This window comes from Crinia signifera, chromosome 5, assembly GCF_055691185.1.
Source record: "Crinia signifera chromosome 5, ASM5569118v1, whole genome shotgun sequence".
NCBI classification, from domain to species: Eukaryota; Metazoa; Chordata; class Amphibia; order Anura; family Myobatrachidae; genus Crinia; species Crinia signifera.
The window spans coordinates 88,975,747-88,994,111 of NC_139221.1; the positions used below are offsets into that span (position 1 = coordinate 88,975,747).

The following is an 18,365-nucleotide window of genomic DNA, read 5'->3' on the forward strand; positions in this document are numbered from 1 at the left end:
ATTTCCCGATATCCAAATATTGTCCCAGAAAAAGTCCATACTGTATCTGTCATTGATGATCAATACAATTCCTCTAAATCTATACACTGCATGTATTTCCCACTACAGTATTATTATTCTTTTGGCTACATATAATTAAATATATATTCAAGAGATATCCTATATCATATAGTTTAGGTCTTTATATTCTTCCTCAGTTGTGCCATATGTATGAAATGTATATACATAATTTTGATATAGTGTTATGGATTGTTTGAGGAGAGCCCCAAACCGGTGTCTCGCCTATTGCCCCATGAGGTCTAAATCCACCTCTGACCCTCAGCACTGCACCTTAAAGTAGATTAGTTGTCCATATTATGGATATTAATAATTGCTGATATAGTTCTGATTATGAGGATTATAAATCTTTCAGCAGCAGTGATGGACTGCTGCAGTTGACCCTGCTCCTCCTCCCAGCAGCCGCAACATCACAGCCACAATCTCTGATCTCAAGGGTTACAGGGGCAGCCCAACAGAAGTGTTGGAATGCCACAGGTGCTCCTGCTCCTCCCCTGCTCCACCTCCTGCCTCCTGCAACATCATTGCAGCCATCACTAATGTACATGTGGATGGTGACAAAATTAGGCAGAAGTTGATCAGTGTCTGCCTACTTATCATTCACACATGATTAGTTGGGAAAAAGCAAACATGTTTGAGTTTTCCCAACTAGCTGGATTAACTGTTTTTGGTTATTTTTTACCATGTGGGAGCACACACAGCGGTTTATAGTTTGCTCCTACATACTCTCAGTTGGCCGGTTGGAATGAAGTCATTCTAATGTATGGCCAGCATAAGTACAGTACAGAAGGGGGGATGCTCTAACATCCACGCCCCCTTACCGCCGCCCATCGATGGCTACCGCAAACATAATTATCGCATATGATCTAACATATGTGATAATTATGACAAAAGACAGCTCTTGTGTTAAGAGCTGTCTTTTGCGGTGACCCGGCGATGAGCGGCGGCTCCCCCCTCCCTCTCTTACCCAGCCTGGATGCTGTTGCTGCAGGGGGGGCTGGCTCTCCTCCTCCTCCCTGCACCCGGAAAAGGATGTACAGTGCAGGGAGGAGGAGGTCACAGGTCTGGACAGCACAGCTCTGTGCTGCCCGGACACAGATGAGGGGTGGGGGGGGGGGTCGGTGCGGGGTTGCGTCAGATTTTTCTAGCGATGACCCCCGTCGCGGTCGACCGACGGGGGATGCTTAGAGCATCCAAAAATGCGGTACAAACCCTGATAACGAGTTTTTACCGCATATTTAGTTTAGAGAATCTCCCCCAGAGAGCCCTAAGTGACTTTATATCTTTTTGTTTCAGGTCGTAGAATCCCTCCCTTGGATCCTCATCCGAATGGTTCTAATGATGCAATGAAACTTGGAAGACAATCCATACAATATACAAACAGATGCTGCTGATCTAACCAATTACCATTTGTTCAAGTAAACACGTAATGGCTCAGTTCACTCAAGGGAATGGCTACCAAGAACAGTCCATTGGAATCAATTGAGAACTAGATGTAACATATACAAGACAAGTGTATAAAACACCATTAATATGTAATTAAAGAAGCCTTTTTTGTTTACAGCTAGTTTCTTAGCTCAGTTTTGTTTACCTCCAGTATTGTGACACAATTATTGTAACTGTATCACATTTAGAAAAAAAACAAAACTTTTTTTTCTTTGAAAAAAATCATTTGCTTTTAGTTTTAGCGTGACAAACATTCAGATTGCTAGTTCACTTTATGGAGTGCAGCAGTTTTTATGATATATTAAACGCTGTCCACATTTCTCATGCAATGGTTTTCATATTAGACATGTATATTTTGAAGCAGCATCTTAATAAATGTCACTCACTCAGTAGAAATAAAAGACATTTCTGTGCAGATCATTACTAACATTAAATCCTGCTCCTGGCAAATTAGAGTTCTGAATAATGCTGTTTGAAAATGGCTATAATATAGTTTAGCTGTATCTAGCCCAATCAGCACAGTAATCACATAATTATATTTTTTGTAGTAAAGAAACCTTTATGTGATAGACCCTGAGCTCTGGACTGCCGGACCAGACATCAAACTCTGAATTTTGGAGCTTGTAGCGTCCGGTCCGGGGGGTGTCCTGTCCGGGGGTGTCCTGTTCGGGGGGCTGCCTGTGACACCTCTCACCAGGTAGAGGAGATAGGGTAGAATAAAGCCTCCCTGTATGGTCCGGGCATGTAGCAAAAACCGGACGGTCCGGACCACACCGGGAGGCTGTTAATCTCCGCTCCCCCATGACCCTGGTGATAGCTATCAAAGGGACCCCCCCGGACAAGATACCCCCCGAACAGGACACCCCCCGGACCGGACCCTTCAAGCTCCGGACTGCAGATTTTTATGTCCTGTCCGGCGGTCCGGAGTTTGGTCCGGGTCCGGTTTTTACATAGTCCCCTAATGTTTGCTGAATCACATCCTTAATAGTGATCTTCTCATCCAAAATGAGCGTTTTGTGCTGCAGTGCTTGCTTGCTGATAGTCTCTTCATAAAAGGGCACACAAATGTAATATAGTAATTTCACTATACATTACAGTTTCTATAACGTAATTAATAAATATGCAGAATGTTTACTGCCCAGCCCAAGCTCACTCATCATTAATAACTGTACAGTGTTTTGAGTCTTCATTAGATCACCTGGAAATGCTGACACAAGATGAACTGACTAATGGCGCCCATTTTACACCGCACACTTTTAATTCCTAGAAAGCTTAAGACTATATTTGCACTTTAAAAAACAAAGGGAAAGTTAACATTCATATTCATTTTAATATACTAGGATAATCCCCATAGAAGGTGGACATACTCTTGAAGCCATGCCATGTCGTAAGACTGAATGGTTTACAGCAGGAGCTTACATTACTGCATATTAAATGATTTACAGACCATATAACCCAGAATGCCACATGCTACAGTTCAATTTAGGTGTGGAAAGGGGAAATAATTATTTATTTTGGCACCATGACGCTAGAACACATGCTGATCCATATTTATCTACAATCAGATGCTACAATTTATAAAGTAGGGTGACTCTGCCCATTGTTTTCCATTCAATAGATTGTGTCCTCCACAGTTGTCAGTTCTGGCATAGAAATTGCTCTGCCCAGTGCAGATTTCCCAGGTGCATGTGCTCTAATTGGGGAGGGCCCGTCCCTCTTTATATTAGTAGTGGCAGCAGATAAAGAGCATATACCACCCTCAAGGACAGGGGCTCCACATGGATCCTCTTCCCTGTGATATGTTTGGAGTGAAATGATCACATAATTGGTTTTATCACTCCTCTACCAAGTCCCATTTGCATGTGCGCTCTACTGACCACTGCCTGGGAATTTCCTGGTAATTTGTGTGAAGTGAAGCCTATAGGTTCCAATGGGCTAATGCCATCTTCAGATGGCATTAGCTGCAGGGCGGCTATTTCCAGAGTGGTAAATCTGACAGCGTTGCATCCCCATAGAAACCTATAGGGACTGAGGCTACTGTCGGAAATGGAGGGAGCACAGCAGATATTGGAGATATCTACAGCGGTCATTCAATGGTACATTCAGGAGATACTTAATATTTGCGGGTATCCCCCAAAACTAGTGTATTTAGGTAATATCACACAAATATTATTTGATAAATAGGCACCATCATGAAATAACCTACAGTATGATAGTTATATATTTTGTTGCCAATGGAAAATAAAATGTTGCATGTAAAATGCATTGGTATAATCTGAATTATAACAGTTGCCATGGTTGCTGAGTATACTGTGTGACGGACCAAAATTGTCATGTTTGTGTTTACTAGTATAGTGAATACACAATAATCTGATTTAATCTTTCATATGTATTGATTACAATATAATCCTTTAACCTCACTTGTTTAAATTGTTTTCACTTTATGAAACTTTACTATTATTATGTGTGATGTTTATTCTTTGTATGTTTTACTCTGTAAATTTACGACTGGGCTGGTTCCCAATTTTTGCCTTAATGTATAACACCCAGAAAATATGTTCATTATTATAATCATTATATTCTACATTATGTGTTTATAACTTTATTCAATAGCATCAACAGAGAATAAATGTGTTTTTTTTTTGTTTTAATATGGGTTGTGATTAGAGGCGTGAGTAGTGATGTCAGACAGCTGTAAGCGCCGCAATCTGGGTGGTTTGTACAAATGTGTCCGATTGTGCATTCAGACCATAGAGGTTGCTGTTGCGAGTGTAACACAGTTTATTGGAAAACGGCGCATGTCCATGACCTGTATGCACAAGTGCAGTATGTCCTAAATCCTGATGGGGATACGTGGTTCCAAGAGTTGCCATCGCCACTCAGATAGATAATACATGCACTGTCTTAAGTAAGATTGCCTAGCAAGCATAGGAAAAACAGTTGTTCGCACAGACCGCTCAGCACACATCACTGGTGCATAGCATGTGGGTCAGCGATCTGTGCTAAAGTACATATCTCAGCACAGAGGCTCCGTCGCCCTGTGTGTACGGGGCTTAAGGCTGCATGGACTTTGATTCACAAAAGGGAGGAGTTGGAGTGCCAAGGCCAGGGTCTCTATCTATCAAGATTTCCTAGCCTCAGCAACAGAGCTGCGATGTCTGGTCTGCATATCCCGAGGGTTACTTAGATGGCCGGTGGTTTCGCAGAGTCATCTAATGCTGCGTCCTCAGCATTGGATCACACATGCATCTACGATGCCTCCTGCTGCATTACCATATGTTAGCATCCTTGCTGCTACCATAGGAACAAAAGCTTGAGGCTGTGCCATTTTAGACAAACATGAATCTGCCCATGAATGTGGTGAAGAGGTGGTGAGGGTTGAAGGACTGAGATGAGATAAAAAACTTAAAGTAGGATTATTTCACTAGTGAACGTGTAGAAGGAGAGAATTCATTTGGAGGAAGTCTTCATGATTTCCTCCATAGATGCTCAGCAGAGAAATGTTGGTTAGAATTGGGTATACCTCAGTAGATATGGGCCCTGATTCTGGTTGGCTTTCAAAGCAGCATTAGTTCGCTGCTTTGCGTGCCATGTATTGCCGTCTGATGCCCGTACGGCTCCCACCCCCCGCTACTCTGGGAATTTTCCTGCAGCAATGAGAATGGATGTTTTGCATAAACATCAATTTGCAGGCTTGCGTTTGGGCCCCAAATCATTTGATGGTCGCTGACCATCAAATTATTTCATTATGCTCGCAAATCGAAATCAGATCAAACCAGAATTACCCCCATGGTCTCCATTTCTACTTGCATCTCCTATACTTCACTGCTTTCAACTGTTAGACTGGAACTGAAATGTGGGGATACGTTCTACCAGGTATAGTTTGACACTAGTGGCGGCTCCAGATGTGGGGATGGAGCACAGTCCAAAACCCAATGCCAGTCAGTCCTGGCCTGAGATGATTGGCAATGTTTAGAGTGACAATTGGTTTGAACTTTGGACTGTGCTGCAGCCCCCATCACTGGAGCCGCCACCGCTTCACACTGTTTTCTCAGAGCTGTACAGTGTAATAGGGCACTCACTAGTCTTCTCCAGGGGCTCCAGCCAGCAGTGTAGACTGTGAGAGATATGAGGTATTTGTCAGGATTCTCAGGAACTCCAAGGCAGGGATACTTTGGGATAGAACAGGCCACTGTACCACCCCTAACTCCATTACTCCCTCCAGAGATAAATGAGCACCTGCAAAGCTAGACTTAACCTATAATAGCCAAGTTTGAATGGGCAAATTAGGTCTGCACCAACTCCGGTGCCACCATGCCTTTTGGGGAGACAAGGTGCCCAACACCTCCAGAACAGACAAGGGGAACGCTAACTAAAACCCGTAAAAATGGGAAACAAAAAAATGTGGTGCAACTGTCCTTCACGGGAAGGGATCCTCCAGCAGACCAATGTACAATTTTACCAAAAGTGAGCCCTACATGGGTCAGTAACTCCAGATAGTTGAGTGTAGGAACTTGGGAGCAATACTCCACTGAACTACTGAGAATGCAACAAGAAGAGGTTATGCATATAAATAATTCCTCACATCACCCCTTTATGACTGCAGAAAAACAGACAGATGATAAACACAGTATATCCTTGTTGACTAAATAAATGCAACAATGCATGAAGATGTTAATACAATAGAAAATAACCCATAGAACACCCCGGAGGTGTAAGTAAGGGAGAACTTCCACACACAGATGGAACACTAGCATAGGACTACTGATAAAGATAGAACCAGCACTTAGCTTAATCCCATGTCAGGCTGTAACATGCTGCAGGTTACAAGGGACACCGAACACTGGCAGGATCAGTGGAGCTGCAGATAAGACCGGACACAGGCAGACCGCATAGAGAATCACCGGCACCAAGCAGAAGGCCACCTGTAAGTTTAAACCTGGGGTGCCCAATCAGGAGGCGTCCCAGTGTGTGACGTCAGACGCCCCTTGCCTGCAACGCTGGGAGCATCTTAGCATCCCCGGCTGCTGAGGACCAATGCCAGGCAACCGGCCTGCAACTTCCGACCAGAGATCCCTCTCCCAGCAGCGGCTCTGGCGCAGCTCCCTTCCCTGCAGTCCTCAGCTGCCCAGCCAACCGGCAACCAGCAGACACCTGGCACCTAACAGTATTAGTGAATGTCTGAATGGACTGAGAAGGCAGCAGAGAGCTACTGAGAAGTAGCCATGTAGGAAATGGATCCTTGATGTACAGTGTATATAAACAGACTACACAGAAACAAACCTTATGCACCACATGCAGTTATGTTATTCTGAATGATAAAACTCGGCACACAATGATGAATTACTAGAATACGCCACACAATAGTGAATCAGTTGAATACTGGATCACACAATGGTGACTCAGTAGAACACTGGAGCACAGCACACAATGGTGACTCGGTAGAACACTGGAGCATAGCACACAATGGTGACTCAGTAGAACACTGGAGCACAGCACACAATGGTGACTCAGTAGAACACTGAAGCACAGCACACAATGGTGACTCAGTAGAACACCACAGATACAGAGGGGGTACACCTGCTGATGATGGGTACCAATACTGGATACCGATGGTGGTGAATATCAGTGTGGTCTCTCTGAAGGTGACTGGGAAGAGGTGGAACTTGAGGAGATAAAAGTGTAGGAGAACAGCAATAAACAGCAGATGCAAACAGTATCAGGTTATCATGAAAACGATGGAAGGGCACGATGTTAGAGTGCGGCACTAGAGAGCGTTGCTTATGAAGCTACCGGTCGATGATAAGGACTGATATTTTCGGTCACTGGTTTGTATGATTAAAAGATGACAATCGATGAAGATGGTGACAATCGATGATAGCAATCAATATTGACAATTCATGATAACAGTCGAAGATAACTATCAATGATACAATCGATGTTGAGTATCGATGGTGACAGTCGATGGTGGTTACCTAAAGTGACAATCTAGAGGTAGGAAAGCGTTTCTAACACCCTGATTCACTACACAGCCATCTGACAGTCACCTTAAGAACTTTACCCACCATAGTACATCGAGAAGGGCTATAGCTAACAAGCATGGAATAGATTAGGCCTTCATTTTATTCCTCAGCTGTCAAGGTGCCCCCCCCCCCCAGTCCTGGTGCCCTAGGCTGCAGCCTAATCAGCCTATTTGTTAATAAGGAATTGGGGGGGGGGGGGGGGGAGATTGCGCAGAATTGATGACAGAATAAGGATTAGTATAAAAGTAACAATACCAATTTATTTATACATACAATACTTTAAAATGTGGTGCAATTGCATGGGGGAGTTAAAATGCAAAAAATGGGAAATGGGGAGTTGAAAAAGCTGCGTCCAGTACTGGGTGTTAGCACCTTATTCTCTGGCCTGTAGAGAGGGAGAATGTGGACAGTGGAATAGTCCTCATAGACACTGGGACTGCTCCTAAGCAGTGAAACGCGTTGGCCAGGCTACCCAGCCACCCCCCCCCATCATTTTTGCTGCCTATCCAGACATCACCTTGGCAAAAGAAAACTACATCAACTCTACCATTAGAGGAGAACCAGACCGGGACATTCACCCACCAACCATTTCAATTGGAGTACCCACCTGTGAAGGAACGCCACCTATCTAAGGTACTTACCTATGGTCTAAAGCGGAACCCTATATCACAGAGAATCCAAATCAAGGACATACACCATCCCAGTTCAGATTTGGAGGACACTCTGCAAAGGGATTCCAGTCCCAGTGTCTATGAGGACTATTCCACTGTCCACATTCTCCCTCTCTACAGGCCAGAGAATAAGGTGCTAACACCCAGTACTGGACGCAGCTTTTTCAACTCCCCATTTCCCATTTTTTGCATTTTAACTCCCCCATGCAATTGCACCACATTTTAAAGTATTGTATGTATAAATAAATTGGTATTGTTACTTTTATACTAATCCTTATTCTGTCATCAATTCTGCGCAATCTCCCCCCCCCCCAATTGTTTATTGTTCTATAGGGACTGACAATCCCTGTTTTTGATTGCTGCAGGCCCAACCGCTCACACAGGCGCCCCAAGCAGACACCCAGGTGTCTGTCCATCTTTTCTCTAGTATTTGTTAATAAGGCACTGCCCCCAGTCAGTGTATGACACTGCATATATCCCCCATTTAGTGTATGTGTATGCAGCCATATAGGCCCTTACTCAGATCTGATCTCAGTATAAATTTGTTCTCAAAATGTGCAAAACCATGTGCACGGCAGGTGGGGCAGATGTAACATGTGCAGAGAGAGTTAGATTTGGGTGGGGTGTGTTGAAACTGAAATCGAAATTGCAGTGTCAAAATAATGCAGCCAGTATTTACCCTGCACAGAAACAAAATAACTCACACAAATCTACTTCTTTCTATACATGTTACATTTGCCCCGCCTGCAGTGCACATGGTTTTGCCCATTTTGAGAACAAATTTGTACTGTGATCAGATCTGAATGAGGGCCATAGTTAGTGTATGCAGCCGCGCACCCGCCTCCCTCGGCCAGCGTATATGTGTATGCAGTTGCACAAAACCCCTCCCCTCATATTCAGTTTATGGAGCTATGACTCCCCCTCCCCGAAAAAAACATCCCTTCCTTGTCATTGAAAGAAACACATTGCAGGCAGCAGCAGGTCGCTTCTCTCGCCAACAGGGAAGAGTCATGGTGGACTGCAATCTCCGCCAAAATGTCTGAGCAATAGCCTGGCTGAGTACTATCGGCAGGATGTCCAGGGCTCACCTGCTGTTTCTCAGTGCTGTACATGTAACCATGCACATGACCCCTCACATGGTACATGTGACAAGTCCACCATGATTCTGCCCCGTTGACTGGTCCCCTGGGACTCACTAGGCTCTAAGCTGCTGCCTTGGTGTCTAGTGGTAAATATGCTGTTACAGCCACTTTTCTCCCCCTTATACACACATATCCACATGAAAATACATATAGCATAGATAAAGCTTTTCATTACTATATCCAGAGCTTAAAGTGGTCCTGGAGAGGTAGTGGAACTCATTTTCCCACCGACCCCTCAACCCTCCTCCGATTAGTTGGAGCCGGGGCCAGTGCCAGGGTTTTTGGCACCACCTTCAAACAACAAAATTTGTGCCCTACCTCCCATACCTTATAAAGGGACAGTGGTCTCACAATAGTACCCCCAATTCAAGATATGCAACACAGTAGCACGATAACATTCCCATTACACCGTATGTTGTGACCCTGATTCATATTACACCACACATTTATTCAAGTTATTCTACACAGTAGTACTTATTATACATGTATGCTACACATTAGTGTCACTTATACATAATGCCCACAGCAGTAGTACCCCTTACACAAAATGTCCACAGTAAGTGCCCTTTATACACATATCTCTCTCTGGGGCAGATGTATGAAGCAGTGATAAGGTAGATGAAGTGAGCCATTGGAGAAGTTGCGCATGGCAGCCAATTAGATGCTCTGTATAATTTTATAGTATGCAAATTATAGATGATACAATTCTCCTATGACTCACTTCTATTCCCTTATCACTGCTTCATACATCTGCCCCCTGTCCTGCCAGCAGACTCTCTCCTCTCTTCTTCACATCAGCGGTATTGGTGCCATGACGACATACACTATGTGGAAGAAAGTAATTGGACACCCTGGTTTAACTCTGAAATAATGGAATCTTCCTGACAAAGTGAATATGGACCAGGGACGTGCAGTCAGGGGAGGCAGGGGAGGCAGAGCCTCCCCTGTCATAATGATGAAAATAATAAAAAGAAGATATTTATATATCTTCTTTTATTATTATCATCATCATCATTTCTACCTCTCCGGCTGCCTCCCACCTTCTTACACTGCTGCATGTGAGGGTGGGAGGCAGCGGGAGAGGTGCCTCCCGCTGTTAACATTAAAACTCCGGGCAGCGGGGGGTGGGTAGGGGAGGGCAGGGGGCAGGGTTCAGCAATGGGCTGGAAAAGCCCATTGAAAATGAATGGGGAAGCGGCACTCATACTGATGCCGCAATGACAGGGGCACCAGTATAAATGCACGCCCCCAGATGTGATTGGGCCTGCGGATCCAGTGTTGGATCCGCTGTCCAATCACACACATGCAGGGCCCACCTGGTGAGGATGTAGCAGCGCGGCCAGCGGGGAGTCCGGCGCTGCTGGGAGAAAGCCACCGCCGACCAGAGGACTGACCGCCGCCGAGGAGAGACAGGTGAGTCCGCCCGGGGGTGGGGGAGTAGGTTGCCGCATGTACTGGCTGTGCCTGCCCGCCGGGGCGCATGGTCACGCCGCTGCTCTAAAGGAGCTTGAGGCAGGAGCCCTGTCATTGTGTGGCAAGCCAGCGCCGCACTTCCGCCACCTCATCACCGGGCTTAAGGGTCAGGATGGGGTAGATTGAAGGAGAGGAGAGCAGGAGGAAGTGGCGGTGTCCGACGGAGGAGCTCCCTTCCCAGACTTAATGGTGGGGACGGAGGGCAATGCTGCTTCTAGAGAGGAACTATCAGTGTCTCTGCCACTGCACGTCCCCCAGCTCCCGCTCTTCACTGTCTGCCTGTGCAGTGCATCCTGAGCTGTGTGGTGCCTTCAATACGCGGGAATCAGGCATCAGCGTCTCTGTCACTCGTCTTGGACTCGGCAACCTGTCCTACACAAGTACACAGGCACTGCAGTCGGACTCAGCAACCCATTTTGTGTTTCTGCCTGCTTCTGCCTCCTCCTGATGCGACAGTGATGGCAACCCTCCTGGCTGCTCACCATAATCCCCACCCAGAACCAGGTAAGCATTGGCGCCTTTGTATAGCAACATTATGCTGCATTAGGGCACACAGGGTGTGTGGGGTTTGCATTCATGTGTGTGTGCCAGCATGATACTGGGGGTAAGGTTATACTGACAGGCCATTAACATATGTGGGCAATGGTTTGTATGGAGCCTGAGCAGACTGGGGTGTAAAGTCATTTTCTGGAAGGCCACCCATCCCAAAGGTCACACCTCTTACACGAGGCCACACCTCCTTTTTGCCATACACAATTTTAAAGGAGCATATACCCCCTGCTGCCTGCCTGTGCGCGCCTGCGGTGCGGGGGGGAGAGTAGGCCGCCGCATCTACCCCCCTGCTGCCTGTGCCTGCCTGCGGTGAGTGCCTCCCCAGGCAATGTCCTCACCGCACGTCACTGATATGGACTCTTCCTACATGTATAAATATGGAAGCAAGCGTCGTAGCAGATCATTTGCTGATAAAATGAGGGACAGGAAACGCACTCGGTTATCATGATCGAGCTGCAGCTCACAAGCCTCTGATCACAAAAACCAATACACGACAGAGACTATGTTTGTGTAAGGAGAGGAAAAACTGGACAGTGGAGCAATGGAAACAAGTCCTATGGAGCAATGAATCATGCTTCACATTGTTTCGATTAGATGGGAGAGTGTGGGTATGGTGATTGCCTGGAGAACGCCTTTTACCCGAATGTGTAATGCCAACAGTAACATTTGGAGGTGGAGGCATCATGTTCTGGGGTTGTTTCTGCTGGCATGGTGTGGGCCCACTCGCACAGGTGCATGGGAACATGACATTGGCGACCTACCGAGATATTCTGGATAACTCCATGTTACGTACGTTGTGGCGTTTCTATGGGAATGACGATTGTGTGTTCCAGGACGACAATGCGACGTGTCAAGTTTCAAGGGCTACAATGGAGTGGTATGACAAAAATCGCATCACCTGACTAGCGTGGCCTGTGCAAAGCCCTGATTTGAACCCCATAGAACATCTGTGGGATGAACTTGAGCGCAGGTTGCGGTCGCGATCGCCTCACCCTTCTACACTACCACAGTTGGTGACTCTGTACTGCAGGAGGAATGGCACAATATCCCACTATGTGAGCTACATGAACTTGTGCAAAGTTTACCACGACGAGTAGCTGCTGTGATTTCTGCAAAAGGTGGACCTACCCCCTATTGTTTGTAAATAAACGCATAGTTTTCGTTGACATGTGGTGTCCAATGACTTTCTTCCATATAGTGTATCATATGCCGGTCCAGAAATGGAAGCTGCTCGAATATGCTTTTCTGTTGGAATTACTGTTCATGAATGTGGTGGAGGTGGAACTAAGTTTCCCCTACGATTACAGCTGGTGGAACTCAGATCCACCCCATCCCCCGCATCCCCACTTTAACCACTGAGTAAATCAAAGTGTAAATGTCAATATGAAAGGTTAGTATTTTTTTTTTTAAAGAACCCCTGACATAAGTGATAAAGGTACAGCATTTAGTAAACGTACGCAGTTTCTGAACCTGTTGAGCTAGAAGCTAACAGCATGTTTGTAACTATTCCATTGCTGTTTTTTACTTCTATCTTACTGTTAGACAAACAAACAAAAATGTTATTTTTGTGCTAGTAAAGCAATTTTAGATATGCAGCTAACCCTGAACGTTGTTCTGAAATGTGTATTGTTCGCAGGCATACCAAATATGAATTGGTTTACTTAGATTCATTAGATGGCTAGCAAAGAGAGAAGTTAAATTCTTTTTTTTTTTGTTTTCTTTTTTTTTACAGATAAGCAGTTGCATAGATACTGAAGAGGTATTATCCAATACAGGTTGAGTATCCCTTTTCCAAAATGCTCGGGACCAGAAGAATTTTGGATACTACATTATACCGTATTTCGGAATATTGTTATATTTCAATGAGGTATCTTGCATTTATGTTGTATAAACACATCAAACACATGAAATGAAGTTTGTGTCCTATCTCAGGCACTGAATGTGAATGCCAATCAATCATTTTCTTGCACATATTTAGTGCCAGTCAGGGCTGGCAACAGAAATGTTGGGGACCGGTACACTGGTATCTTTGCCCCCCCTACCACCACGACCACTCCATCCTCTTGTAGAATTTTATGGCATTGCATATTGAATGTGCTTTTTTATTATTACGAGAAAAAACAACAGATAAAAAATATTCACTATGCAATGTAATTGGTGAAGGGAAGATAGGAGAGTGCTGCAGTGTGCGTTGTGTGGATCAGAATGATGTCACTAGACTCATTAGTAACGCGATCATGGCCGCCGACAGGGGGGTGTCGTGGGTACAGCTGTCCTGGGCCCCGGCCTCTGCCCATATTGGCACGGCTCACACCCCCCCCCCTCCGCACCCTTCCTCCGGGCCTCCCCCACCTGGCAGACCCCAGCAAGGCACGCACAATAGCAGCCTGCAGAGCACCGAGCCTAGGACACAGAGAGGCTCGGCGCTCTGCAGGCTGCACTGTGCAGTGTGCGCACCGGACTGTGAAGGAGGGAGACAGCGATGCCGCCGCTGCCACTGCTGCTGGATGTTGGTAAGTAATGGGGGCGGTGTGCACGTGGGTGCAGGCGGGGGGTGGCGATGTGCTGCTGGGAGCCTGGACTGAAGGTCAGTCCCGGGCCCCAACATTTCTAGCGGCGGGCCTGGTAACGATAGTTGGACAGGTGACTAGACCCAAGGGAGGTTACAAGAGGCCCGAAAAAATTCCTTTACAGGAATCCAGGCGGACGAGTGACTGTCCGATGTCTTTATAAACCATTGCTAGACGCTGCACTGCTGCAGACATGCTTACTGCCCCATAGCCCCTCAGAACCTTGGGGCCCCTAACAAGGTTAAGGCCCAGTACAGGTGTCCCCTTTGACCCCCCCCGTCGCCGGCCCTGGTGCCAGTCACACATCATGTCCTCAGTAGTGCCAGTTACAGATGCGCCCGTAGTGCTTTTAGCAGAAAAAAAAGTTACATTCTGGAAACTATGGGTATAACTGTACTGTACAAAGTGAATTTAGCAGTGCATGTAAGAGTGCATAGCTTTGTGGGTATGTCAGGTATCTGGCTGTCATGGGTTAATGCAAAAAGTCATAAAGCAGGTTTTACTGCAAAGTCTCAGTAAAGGTTATCTGGTCATAACAAAGTAGATAGTACAGGTGACACAACTAACAAATCATGGCAACCTACATCTTACACCTTATTCTATCTGTATATTAGGGCTGCATGCAATGGACAATGGGGGGGGGGTTATTCTGGTTGATTCACATCCTTGCAAGTCTACCAAACCCTGCCTTGTGAATGGTGTCCCAGCAGCCACCCATTCGCAAGGGCGATTCACTCGCAGGGCCTGCTGATGGATGTTACACAGTAACATCCATTCCCAGCCTTGGGGAATCCTCCCACCTCATTTGATGGTCGGCGACCGTTGAATAATGGCAAAGGCGCACTCTCGTCACTTCTATGCGTGGACGCTCAGGAGTAAGTGGTCGGGCAGCTGACATCTGGAGATGTCAGTTGCCCGACCCGCATCATCGCTCCATTAGCATAAGAACGCCCAATGGTCTCATGGGAACACTCATGAAATGCTGGGCGTTCCCATATGCAAATAGGCCGTACCACCATCCCACGCCCCTCTCCGCCCCCCCACCCGCAAACTTGGGTGCATGCACCCGGCAAACACCCTGTTCGCTGTGGCCGCACGCCGTCGTATGCACAGGAATAACCCTGCGCATGCACATATACAACATCAATGCCCTTGTGAAGATTCTGGGCCAATGGACCTTATTCTGGTCCACATGCAATGCTCTGGAATTTGCAGCATTGCGTGCGGATGAAACGCCGCCCGCCATCCGCACACTTCCCCTCGCTTGGTGAGTCAGTGACCATCTAAGGATTTGGAAGGTGCACGCAGATGTAAGACACCTCTCTGGTGTCTTACATCTGCGAGCTCCCTGTATGGAAGCAGGCAGGCAGCTGACATCCAGTCAAGGACGCATTTACATGGGAACACCCAGCATTTTCATGGGAACCCCATGAAATGCTGGGCATTCCAATGGGCGCAGCACGTCGCCACCGCCACACGTTCCCCGTCTCCACTGCTAGGTGCGAACGGGATGGCGAACTAGCAGTTTGCCATGCCCTCTGGACTGGCACCAAGCATCTGCGCACGCGCATATATGTCCATGCGCAGACGCTAAACATTGCTCCCCCATGCGAACACGCAGGGCAGCGATGCAATCAGAATAAGGCCCAATATGTTTGTGCTTACTTGCAGGTAATGAATCATTTCTGTACAGTATCATACCTCGCAACTGTCCTGATTTTTGCAAGACCACCCCATTTTTTGAAACAGTCCCACATCAAACACATAGCTGGCATTGTCCCACGGTGGGGGGAAGTTGGGATTTCCCATTTTAGCAAAGCAGTAGGGTGTCTATTTACAGCAGACATAGGGACTGGTGGTGCTCTGTGAACTGCTGGACATACCCCCAAATTGAGGAAAACAGGAGGTGTGGCTTATTGGACTGTCATACCTGCTAAACCATGCCCCTTCCGGGGCAGCGCAGAAGTCCCAACTCCCAGGACTGAAATGTTGTGAGGTATGCAGTATGTATATATGTAAATTACATGCACACATAATTTATGGTATTAAGTATCATCAGATAATCTGTCTAACGATGTCTGTGACAACTAGACTCAGATTGCTACATTACAAGTAGTATCTCAAAGTCACTTTGAGAAAGGCATACAATATCTTTTTAAGACCCAGCAGTGGCAGAGCTTGAGGGTTGTTGGTCCAGGTGCAAAAATGTAATTTTGCCCCCCTCTTCCACCCCAACCCAAGTTAGAAATACGCAACACTGCACTGGGTGACAGGGAGAGGCAGAAGGTGACAGTAAAAGGTAAAAGAAGGCAAAGTAGGACAGTGAGAAAGAGTGGGTGACAGGGGCAGCAGTGGGCCTTTTGGTCCTTGGAAGCCCCAGTGCATACCATCTGTTGCAACAATGGTAGTTCTGCCTCTATGGGGGAGTGAAGTGGCCAATATCTCTCTTCATAAGATGGAAATTCCCTGTCCTATTCGTTAGAGCTGATAGAGCCACAGATGATCTGATACTGCAACCTAGAATGCTGCAAGGATCACTAATGCATAAAGGAGGCCGTGGCGTATACTTAGGCCATGATGCATTACTATATCCAAGGAAGCAGCAGCGATTCTCAATCCAATTCGTACCGATTCAATCTAAAATGCGTCCGAAACCCGGTGCCCGGCTGATATACTAACAGCTAATTTCAGCTGATTTTATGTTTTTACGAATGACTTCAGCCAAATTTGGGTGTACGAATGAGTACACCATCAATACGACTCAGTCGTATATGGCCATGAGTTCTATGGTTGTCGGCTCATTTACTATCATTCGTACTGCTGAATTTGGCTACGAATTCAGCAGAAAATACGAATGGAAAAAGTGACACTATGGTTGTTGTCACCTAGTGATAATTGGGAACCCATGTGCTGAAGGCGTGCCCCAGTTTTTTCTCATTGAGGGGACCTATTCAGCTACCCTCAGTAGCTCTCTACACTTGGGGCCTTATTCGAGTTCACTCTTTCTGACAAAATCCTTCTTAGGTGGACAAAACCATGTGCACTGCAGGGGGGCAGATGTAACATGTGCAGATAGAAATAGATTTGGTGATTTTTTTGGTGATTCTTTGCAGGGTAAATACTGGCTGCTTTATTTTAACACTGCAATATAGATCTCACGTTGAAGTAAAACCCCACCCATATCTAATTAGATCTGCACAAGTTACATCTGCCCCCCTGCAGTGCACATGGTTTTGTCCATCTAAGAAGGATTTTGTCTGAAAGTGTGAACTCGAATAAGGCCCTTGGTGTCACACCCTCGGATTGTGTTAGCTGATTCGGTATGTACCCTGTGCACCACCCTAGTGATACCACTGGTCCCAATTATTATTCTGTTTGTTGAAATGAAGTTGAAATGTCTTTTAAGGAATTCAAGTTTCATTAAACTTGCAGGAGGTTGAGCATCACCTTGTCTCACAATACCTTGTCTACTACGAATTATGTAAAAAACACTAAACGGGGAGAGATTCTGAAATAATTAACAAAAAAATATTACAAACTGGGTAATTACATAATTAAATGCATTTGAGACGTGCATTGTAGTTATGGTTTGTATAATGTACAGTGAGTGTATGTTACAATGTAATGGTTTCTCATTACATTAGTATCACTTACACAAATACATAATTAATTCCAAGCTGCTAATGGCTGTAGCAGTACATGGTAAGAGATGTGCGACTGATAGCTGCACAACCCTCATTGTAGCATTTCTCTATGCTTCAACTAAAAGAGGTCAGCTGCCCAGTCACAGTCCAGGGGCGGATTGGGAATTAAAACCAGCCCGGGAAAAATCTTGAAGCAGCCCTAAGAGGGGGGGGGGGGGAGTGTTGTTGCGCGCCGGAGGCGCGCCCGAATTTTTAGGGGGTGTGGCCTATCAATATGGGGGTGTGGCCTATTCCAACAAGGCCACGCCCAATTTTTGCCGCTGTGAGGGCATGGCTAGTGGCTCTCTTAGCTGCTGGCTATGTCCCCAGCCCCTCAGGCTGCAGAATAGGCGCATGCGTACAGCGTTTATTCTACAGCCTGTGGGGCTGGGGAGATAGAGATGGGGGGGGGGGGGGGGGGGTGACAGGGGGTCTCCCAACACAGTAGAGTGGCAGGGTGGAAGAGGATGCAGGGAGGGAGGGGGGGATGGAGGGTGCCGTAGAATGCTGGGAGGGGAGATGCAGAGTGGCTGAGAACGAAGGGAGTGAGGACTTACACAGGGTGGCACAGGACGCAGAGTGTGAGGGGGCATGGTGGCACAGGATGCAGGGTAGGAGGGGGGATGCAGAGTGGCAGGGGATGCAGGGAGGGGAGTCACAAAGTGGTGGAGGAGACAGTGATGCCCATTATAGATATGCCATACACCGTGATGCCCATTATACATATGCCACACATCCTGATGCCATT

General features: G+C 46.4%; 1 protein-coding gene across 4 annotated transcripts in view; it reads left to right on the forward strand.

The window, feature by feature from the left end:
• RAB31 (RAB31, member RAS oncogene family) overlaps positions 1 to 4,154 on the forward strand; it is a 65,957-nt gene extending 61,803 nt beyond the window's left edge. For all 4 annotated transcript variants that reach the window (XM_083187653.1, XM_083187652.1, XM_083187651.1 and 1 more), the window contains one exon: positions 1,354 to 4,154. In XM_083187653.1, coding sequence (XP_083043779.1) covers positions 1,354 to 1,451 — 98 coding nt within the window. In that variant the 3' untranslated portion in view covers positions 1,452 to 4,154. The remainder of the gene's footprint in view (positions 1 to 1,353) is intronic.
• The last annotated feature ends 14,211 nt before the right edge of the window (positions 4,155 to 18,365 follow it).